General features: G+C 43.0%; 1 protein-coding gene across 7 annotated transcripts in view; it reads left to right on the top strand.

Annotated features, from left to right (window-relative positions):
• Window positions 1-9,810, top strand: part of MFSD2A (major facilitator superfamily domain containing 2A) — a 51,687-nt gene that overhangs the window by 20,884 nt on the left and 20,993 nt on the right. The window contains exon 14 of one of the 7 annotated variants that reach the window (XR_004681703.1): window positions 3,725-3,849. The exons of 5 other annotated variants lie outside the window; for them this stretch is intronic. Coding sequence is in view for 1 of the 2 variants with exons in the window: in XM_035018918.1 (XP_034874809.1) it covers window positions 3,725-3,794 (70 nt within the window). In the remaining variant the exon portion in view is untranslated. Of the gene's footprint in view, window positions 1-3,724; window positions 4,875-9,810 lie in introns of those variants that run through there. One more of the 7 variants, XM_035018918.1, reaches the window with a different exon arrangement.

The following is a 9,810-nucleotide window of genomic DNA, read 5'->3' as shown; positions in this document are numbered from 1 at the left end:
TTTCTTTCTTTCTTTCTTTCTTTCTTTCTTTCTTTCTTTCTTTCTTTTCTTTCAAGATTTTATTTATTTATTTGACAGAGAGAGAGTGAGAGAGGGAATACAAGCAGGGGGAGTGGGAGAGGGAGAAGTAGGCTTCCCGGTGAGCAGGGAGCCTGATGCAGGGCTCGATCTCAGGACCCTGGGATCTTGACCTGAGCCCAAGGCAGACGCTTAACGACTGAGCCCCCAGGCACCCTACACACATAGTTTCAAAATAATGAACTTAACTCCCTGTATTATAGGGAGAAATGAGGAAACTAATGCATAAAAGTGTTATATATTTGAACATGCGCAAATTATGAACAACTTCACCAGAAGCCCTCATGTAATCATCAGATGCTTGCAGCCATTCCTAGAATCACTGTGCCTGCCAAAGCTGCGCATGCAGACCAATCCAGGAGAACTGGACTAGCATCTCGAATACAGAGAGCAGCTTTGTGGTTGATTTTCTGAACAAAACAAAGCCCCCTCTTCCATCAATTAATTACATGGAAGTGGTGTTCCTGGGAAACTCAGTATATATTAAAACCATACATGTAGAAAATAGATTTAGCCTCTGGGCTGAGATAAAAAATAAATATAATTTCCATCAAATGAATGTCTGATAGGACATTTGAAAATTATGTGGAATGTGGGACAATTTCTGTTGTGCAGGATTGTCCTGTGCATTGCAGGACGCCTAGGAGCCCTGGTCCCACACACAAAAGCCTTGTAGTGGTCCCTACCTTAATTATCATGCCACCTGCCCTCCCCCTAAAATGTTCTGGCAATTTTTCAAAATTTTCTTTACTGGGTGGATCATCCCAGTGGAAAATCATTGGCTTAGGTGATCTCTCCTCTGGCCCCTCGGATTTAAATATACTGATACCTTCCAAACTATTCATTCAGCCTTATCCTCGCTCCTGAATATACACTTGTAAATTCAATTTCTACTTGATGTCTCTATTTACATCAGTAACTGATATCTCAAAATTTACATGCAAAACTAAAACCTTGAATCTACTCCCCAACACAGGTACCCCCACCCTTTCCCTCTCCCAGATTTATTTTAGTTTAGTAAGTGGCCATTTAAATCTCCTATTTGTTCAGGCCCAAAATATTCGAATCGTCCCTGACACCTTTTTTTCTCATGTTCCACCAGTCAATTCAGTTGGCTCTGCCTTCAAAATATTTTCCAATCTGATCGCTTTTAACTACCATTACCAGCACCATCAACACCACCTTGGTCAAAGCCATCATCACCTCTCTGAACTGTTACAACAGCCTCCAAAATGGTCTCCCTGCTTCCACCCCATTTCCTATTTTCTATCTGCAACATGGCAGCTGGTGTGATCATTTTAAAAATGTGAGTTAGATTGTCTCAAGCCTCTACTCAAAACCCTGCAAGGTTGTTAGGGAAATTGGGACATCTAATGTGTCAGTGCGTCCAAATTTCCTCTTCTTATAAGGACACCAGTCAGATTGGATGAAGGCCCACACTTATGCCTCATTTTCACTTAAATGTCTCTTTTAAGGCTCTATCTCCAAATACAGTCACATTCTGAGGTACTGGGAGTTGGGCTTCAACATATGAATTTGGGGGGAACACAATTCAGGCCATAAGAATATCTTTATTTATATGAGGGATAGTTGCATCATGTTAAGGGGAACAGTAATGTTGTTTGAAAGTTAAATATGGATAGAAGAATGTATTTGAATAGCAAAAAGGTGGACCCTACCATATTGTCAGCTCAGCACCATTCTCACTACCTTCTATAATTTCCCCTATATTTTGGGGGCTGGAAGCCTCAAAACTACATTTCCCAGATTCCCTTGACAACAGGGTTCTAGGTTGTGTCCTGAAAATAAGAGGTGCTCATGCGAGTTTGGAAGGCAGAAGGAAAGGAAAGGCCATTATTATTCTATCAGTGGTGAACAGGCCTCGGGCTTTGGCAAACAGCAGACAGAGGTTTGGGGTACAGCTTTAGGCATCCTCCTGTGAATCACCCACTTTGGTGTCTCTGGTAGCTGAGATCATTGTTGTTGGTTCCTTGTGATTCTACACTTCCTGATTTCCTAAATATTAGCAGACATTTTCGGCTGCAGGATTCTTTGCAAAATATTTCTCAAGGTCTTACATTATCATTACTAAACCCTTCTCCTCTTCCTCAATTGTGCAGGCATGGAGGCCCATCTGGGCAAGCCAAGTTGGAGTAGCCTTGCTCTCCAACCAGGAGCAAAGGCAGGGAGCTGCTTCCTAATCAGATCTCATAATACCCTCAGGGCTTGGGTTCTAACATTTTCCCCAAGGAAACTCTGTAACAGGTGGTTGCTTGTGGGACATTTAGGGTGATGGACCAAACATTGAAGTTAGGATCAGAAGACTTCAGTTCTGGGCCCAGCCTTTCTGTCTAATTGCAACATAGCCTTGGGCAATACCCTTGACTTCCCGGGTCTTAGTTTCCCCATGTATAAAATAGGAGAAAGGTGGGGCGCCTGGGTGGCTCAGTTGTTAAGCGTCAGCCTTCAGGTCATGATTCCAGCGTCCTGGGATCGAGCCCCGCATCAGGCTCTCTGCTCTGCGGGAAGCCTTCTTCTCCCTCTCCCACTCCCCCTGCTTGTGTTCCTGCTCTATCTCTCTCTCTGTCAAATAAATAAATAAAATCTTTAAAAAAAAAATAGGAGAAAGGAGAAGTAGAAAACAAAGACAAATAATAGCTAACATTTACATACTGTTCTCTATGTTCCAGTCATTATTTCTGAGGACTTTTCATATAACCACTCATTTAATCATCACAAAAATCATATGAGAAAGGTACTATTTCTATCTTACAATTGGGAAATCGGATATTGAGAAACTTGCCCCAGTCACACAGGAAGTCTGTGTCCTGGTTGAGGTTTTGGCTGTTAAACTATTGGCCTCTTGTTACATGGAAATATGTGATAAATTACAATTGATTTATAGTTTTTATAGTTTGGAAATGACTGGTTTGGGCTGCGGTGCTCTCTGTCTCAAGTTCTTTGGACTCCTTAAACAAAGTAGGAATTTACTGGATCCAGGAACTAAAGACATTAGGAATCTTTCTATTTCTTCCTCACATATGTCATTCTTCCTCTCTCTCAACATCATTGTTCAGCTTTTTTTTTTTTAATTTATTTATTTAATTGACGGAGAGAGAGAGACAGCATGAGAGGGAACACAAGCAGGGGGAGTGGGAGAGGGAGAAGCAGGCTTCCAGCCGAGCAGGGAGCCCAATGCAGGCCTTGATCCCAGGATTCTGGGATCATGACCTGAGCCGAAGGCAGTCGCTTAACCAACTGAGCCACCCAGGCGCCCCATTGTTCAGCTTTTTGTTCCACATAGCCAGTAGAAGATGGCCAACACACAACTCAAGCATACTTTTCTGTTCAAGAGACCTTCCCAGATTGAACAAGACACCTCCCAATTCTAATTACAGATTTCCAAGAGCGAGAGAGAGAGTGCACGAGAGAGAGAGACCCATTAGCCTAGCTAGAATCAGGACGCGATTGTAGCACCAACTTAGTACATAGGGCTGCCCATGTAGGGGTAAGGTGGTAGCACCTCAGGGGGTGGTACTTCAGCTCTCTTGACCGTAGACATATTTATATCCTATATCATATTTTTCGCCAGCAGAGGGACAGTAATTTGTCTTTCTCCTTATGAGAAAACCTCTTCCTTCTCCAGGCTTGGCAGCCAGTCTCAACCTTCCAGGGACAGCTTGGCTGTGGTGGAAAGAGCCCTCTGTGCAATCTGAACTCCTGGGACAGGATGGACTTCCAGGCCCCCATTTACTAGCTGCGTGACTTCAGGCAAGTTATATAACCTCCCTGAGCCTCTGTGTATTCATTGCAGAAAAATCAGAAAATGCAAACAGTTGTGACTAGAAAAAGAAAACCACACTCTTTGTCTCTTCTTTCTTTCACCAGGCTCCTTTTTATGTAACGCGCATGAGCACAGACTGGAGGAGTCTAAGGGTTTAGTTTCAAAGCTTTGGCAGGGCCTTTGTGTTTTTGTGTAGAAAAGGGAGAAGCTATGAAGAGGTACCTGACTCTTCAATGGGCCTGCTCATTATTCCCAGCAGGCCTAAGAGAACATAGTTTGGAGGGCCAAGGATCAAAGAAACAAAACTGTTCTGCATTGCAAATAGAAGTCCTCACTCCATTGTGAGAGAGGCAGCTTTGAAAATAAATTATGGGGGTAGAGGGAGTGAGGTAGCCAAGGCAGGAACAATCAGTGAAACCCAAGAGTGGAGAACCGTACAAACCTCCAGGGGAAGGTAGGTGAGGAAATGTTATACAGGATAGCTATGGGAGAGGTCGGTTTCTCCTTCCAGTGGTGGCTGCAGGGCAGTCTCGATCCCACAGGCCTCTTAGAGGGAGTTAGTAAATGGCGCCCCCTCTCCGAATGGATGCAGCTCTGTGCCAGTGTGCAGGGTTTGGTGAGTGGAGCATGGGCTGGGTCCCTTATGCCCTGAATGATCTCTAAGTCTATGCTCAGTGGCCCTAAGTGCCAGCCCTCCCTGTAGACTAGTAGGCTGAGAGGAACATCTACTGAGAGGAGTGGACCCAAATGGAGACCGAATAAGGTTGATGCCTAGGACTGTCCCTATGTTGAGACACACCTGGTGGGATGAGAAAAGGAAAGGCCAAGCACACAGGTTTTATATGTAGCCTAGATCCCTGCCTTCTGAAATTACTTAGAATTGCTTCTAACCTCCAATCCCAAACCCTCTGGAGGAAATCCACCGACTCCTTAAGAATCCTGTGAATTCACCAGTCAGAATGGCTAAAATTAACAAGTCAGGAAATGACAGATGTTGGCGGGGATGCGGAGAAAGGGGAACCCTCCTACACTGTTGGTGGGAATGCAAGCTGGTGCAGCCACTCTGGAAAACAGCATGGAGGTTCCTCAAAAAGTTGAAAATAGAGCTACCATATGATCCAGAAATTACACTACTGGGTATTTACCCCAAAGATACAAATGTAGGGATCCGAAGGGGTACGTGCACCCTGATGTTTATAGCAGCAATGTCCACAATAGCCAAACTGTGGAAAGAGCTAAGATGTCCATCGACAGATGAATGGATAAAGAAGATGTGGTATATATATACAATGGAATATTATGCAGCCATCAAAAGGAATGAGATCTTGCCATTTGCAATGACGTGGATGGAACTGGAGGGTATTATGCTGAGCGAAATAAGTCAAACAGAGAAAGACATGTATCATATGACCTCACTGATATGGAATTCTTAATCTCAGGAAACAAACTGAGGGTTGTTGGAGTGGGGGGGGTGGGAGGAATGGGGTGACTGGGTGATAGACACTGGGGAGGGTATGTGCTCTGGTAAGTGCTGTGAATTGTGCAAGACTGTTGAATCTCAGATCTGTACCTCTGAAACAAATAATGCAATATATGTTTAGAAAAAAAAAAAGAAGAAGATAGCAGGAGGGGAAGAATGAAGGTGGGGAAATCGGAGGGGGAGACGAACCATGAGAGACGATGGACTCTGAAAAACAAACTGAGGGTTCTAGAGGGGAGGTGGGTGGGAGGATGGGTTAGCCTGGTGATGGGTATTAAAGAGGGCACGTTCTGCATGGAGCACTGGGTGTTATGCACAAACAATGAATCATGGAACACTACATCTAAAACTAATGATGTAATGTATGGTGATTAACATAACAATAAATTTTTTTTTTTAAAGAATCCTGTGAATTCCCAGGAATTACAGCCTCATGTTATCCCTCCGAGTTCCAAGCATCACAAAAACTACTCATGTCAAGCATTTGTTTGAGTAGTAGGTGTTACAGAAGATTAGGGATGCTGGGGAGCAGGGAGAAGATGAAGGAAGTGTTTACACTGAAGTGATGTACACTTAAACTTTGCATAAGGGAAAATTCCAATGTTGAAATTCTTTTCAGTTATTTCTTTTTTTTTTTTTAAGATTTTATTTATTTGACAGAGAGAGACAGTGTAAGAGGGAACACAAGCAGGGGGAGTGGGAGAGGGAGAAGCAGGCTTCCAGCCGAGCAGGGAGCCCGATGCGGGGCTTGATCCCAGGATCCTGCATCATGACCTGAGCCGAAGGCAGTCGCTTAACCAACTGAGCCACCCAGGTGCCCCTTCAGTTATTTCTTTACATAGTGCTTAAAAGAAGTCAATTTAATGACTAGAGAAATTTACTTATTTATTATTTATTTATTTTAAAGTTGTTTTTTTTTAAGATTTTATTTATTTGACAGAGAGAGACAGCAAGAGAGGGATCACAAGCAGGGGGAGTGGAAGAGGGAGAAGCAGGCTTCCTGCAGAGCAGGGAGTCCGATGCGGGGCTCAATCCCAGGATCCTGGGATCATGACCTGAGCTGAAGGCAGATGCTTAACGACCGAGCCACCCAGGTGCCCCAAGATTTATTTATTTATTTGAGAGAGAGAGAGAAAGCGAGCAGGGGAGGGGCAGAGGAAGAAGGAGAGAGAATCTCAAGCAGACTCCTCCCTGAGTGCAGAGACAGATGCGGGGCTTGATTTCAGGACCCTGAGATCATGAGCTGAGCCAAAACCAAGAGACTGATGCTCAACTGACAGAGCAACCCAGGCACCCCAGCTTCCAAGTTTTTAATTGTTCCTGCTTAGGATATTATCTCAGGCAAGGCTGGAGTCTCTCGGTCCCAATCCAGATTCTTGGGAAAGGGACCAAGTCCCAGCTTAGGTCAGATCTCTATCATTGGCTGCAGCCGGAAAAGTGAGACCACGCAGTCCCAACCATACCCACCCCTGTAACCAGAAGGTGGGCCTGGGAAGGGGACAGTTCCCAGACAAGGGAGAGGTGACTGAGCCACCCAAGTGCCCCATGACTAGGGAGTTCTGTTTGTTTGGTTTTTCTTGCTTTTAACCTTTGGCCAAATTTATATGCTTGCAACTACATTGAGAAGTTAAAAAATTAATTGGTTGATCAATTAATTATGCTACTGGATAAATATAGAAATAAGATTGCAAAATGAAAAAATAATAAACTCATTAAGAAAATTCTTTTCAGTTATCCTGCCATTCTCAGTGACATTTAACCCCCTGTACACCCAATGCTCCAGAATTTTGCTGGCTCCTATCTCTCTCCCTTTCCTATCTCCTCTTTCCTCTAGAATTGCCTTTTGTACTCCAGATTTGTCTTCCTCTATTATGCAGAGCAATTTAGTGCTCCTCAATTTTGAATATGCAATATGGATATCTAAACCCATCCAGTGGGGGTCTTATAGTTAATGGAATCCATCTTTCTTTTTTTTTTTTTTTTTAAGATTTTATTTTGAGGTAATCTCTCCACCCGACATGGGGCTCGAACTCATGATCCCAAGATCAAGAGTCACACGCTCCACTGACTGAGCCAGCCAGGCACCCTGGAATCCATCTTTCTTTTCTGGGTGGGGGGAATCCATCTTTCTTATAATCATCCCATTTCATATGATACAATTATAAGAACATAAGGGGGAAAAAAATGTTAGCTTTATCTGACCATGCAGTTTCCTGGTGAACCTCCTGGACAATGTGATACTTAATAAATAGGAGGCATAGAATATTAAGTAAAGTTAAAAGCAAAGTGATTTTTTTAGCCAGATTGAAAACTTGAGTTGTTACCTTGACCTCCACATTGCTGGGAAGTGTGGAACATTCTCATACCTAGTATAGTCAGGAATATATTGATCCTAAATTAACTTGATCTTTAAATAGAAAGTAATAAGGGGCACCCGAATGGCTGAGTCAGTTAAGTGTTTGCCTTCAGCTCAGGTCATGATCCCAGGGCTCTGGGATCAAGCCCCGAGTCAGGTTCCCTGCTCAGCGGGAGTCTGCCCCTCCCTCCCCACTCATGCTCTCTCTCTCTCTTTCTCTCTCATGCACTCTCTCAAATAAATAAATAAAATCTTTAAAAATAAATAAATAAATAAATAAATAAATAGAAAGTAATGAAATTTTTGATTTGCCACTCCCTGAAGTATGGAAGACATACAGTTAGGTTTTGTGGGGTCTGAGGATCATATAGTTTTTATGGGGTGCTTTCAAAATGGTGGTTCTTAAACACTGAAAAAGTATTATTAAAGATGTAACTCAGCAAGACTTCAATGTCCTACTTTGCAGATGATGAAACTGAAGGGTGCAACACCTGGGAAGGACTACCACTCGTCCAGTTATTTTGTACAATTTTGCCTCAAGATGTAGCTACCCAAGTTAATGCAAATCCAGAGTGTTTTGATCATCCATGACTTGGGGGCAGAGATCACAGCAAAGGGTCTCACTCTTAGTTCCGTTTATTTAATAAGTCAGAGAGTCTACTGTGTTCCAAGAAGTTCACATACATCCTGCCAGGACTTCGGTGAAGCTCAGCTCTTACATTGGATGGCACAGAGGCGGCCCAAGTGGAACTACCTACTACAAACTGGTCTCTTGCTGGTCATGGAGAAGAGATGATTCAGCTGACATATAGTTTCATAGTTAAGATATTTAGGATTATCTCTTTCAGTAAGATCTCATGGTGGTCCATGCAGTTGGCAATTTGCCAGGATTCTTTGGAAGGGCAAAAAGCAGTTAAAGTTGAGTTAAGGGTGTGGATGTTGAGTGACTTGGAATGAGTAGATTTCAGAAGGTTTCTCAGGGGGTCAGCAAAATAGAAGGTCCCAGGGACATGGCATTTGCTGCTCTTTTCTCCCAGTTCCTCGTTATCAACATCCTGAATCTCCTTTTTCTGGTAGCTGTCACAAAACCTGGGGAGAGGGCTTGTAAACTTGATTGCAAAAGGTGGGGTTCTTTTTAAGAAAAATAATATGTAAGTATGAATACAAAATTAGACCCTTGGAAGGGTCTCATGCAAGGAAGGGGTCCTAAATCTTAAGCTTTATCAGCTTCATGGTAAGTATGCCTCTCTACCTGAGATTTAGAAAACCTTTTTTTGCCCACTGTATTTCTGGCCATTGGTCCTTCTGGAAGGCATCATTGAAAAGGATCAAAATCCACCATATTCATTCCTGCTGAGTGATGGTATAACATCAGCACAGCAACCCTGGGTCATCATAGGAACCAGCCTTTCACTAGCTCATCAAAGGTCAACTTTGCAATGAGAGAAGCAAGTAGAACAGCAGGAATCTATCTGGAAAACATCAGGTTATTATGACAATTTTTCCAACATTCTCATGCTGATTGCTCAGAGGTTGTTTGCACTGGCTGCTCAATGAAGTGTGGACAAGAGCCAAGATGATTAGGTCAAGATTTGCTATTTATAACTTCCTATAGCAGCAACACCTCCCTCCTTTTTTTTTTTTTAATTTCCTAGGAATGGAACATCACATCATTTTTATGAAATGGTCCCTAGCTATCTACAGTGTAGCCAGGGATGACACAGAGGCTAAGTTTTCCAGATACCTTTTACATTAGCCCATTATATATATATATATATATGTATGTATGTATAATGGGATCTGATTTATATTTTGGAAAAGTTCCATCTGGCTGTTGAGTGGAGAACTGATAGTGGGGACAAGAGTGAAAACAGGCAGATGAGTTAGGGCTCCATCACAGTATGCTAGGTAACAGATGATGGGACTTTAGACTTGGTAGATAGGGCTTCAGAGAAGAGATTGGATTCTCTAATTTTTTTTTTTTTTAAGTAGGCTCCACAGGCATGTAGCCTAATGCGGGGCTTGAATTCACAACCCTGAGATCAAGACCTGAGCTGAGATCAAGAGTTGGACTTAACTGACTGAGCCACACAGGCCTCCCTTGAAATCTTT

This window comes from Mirounga leonina, unplaced genomic scaffold (genome assembly GCF_011800145.1).
Source record: "Mirounga leonina isolate KUSES-001 unplaced genomic scaffold, KU_Mleo_1.0 Mir_173, whole genome shotgun sequence".
Lineage (NCBI taxonomy): Eukaryota > Metazoa > Chordata > Mammalia > Carnivora > Phocidae > Mirounga > Mirounga leonina.
The sequence above is the reverse complement of the archived record's forward strand: the minus strand, read 5'-3'. Positions and strand labels throughout refer to the sequence as shown.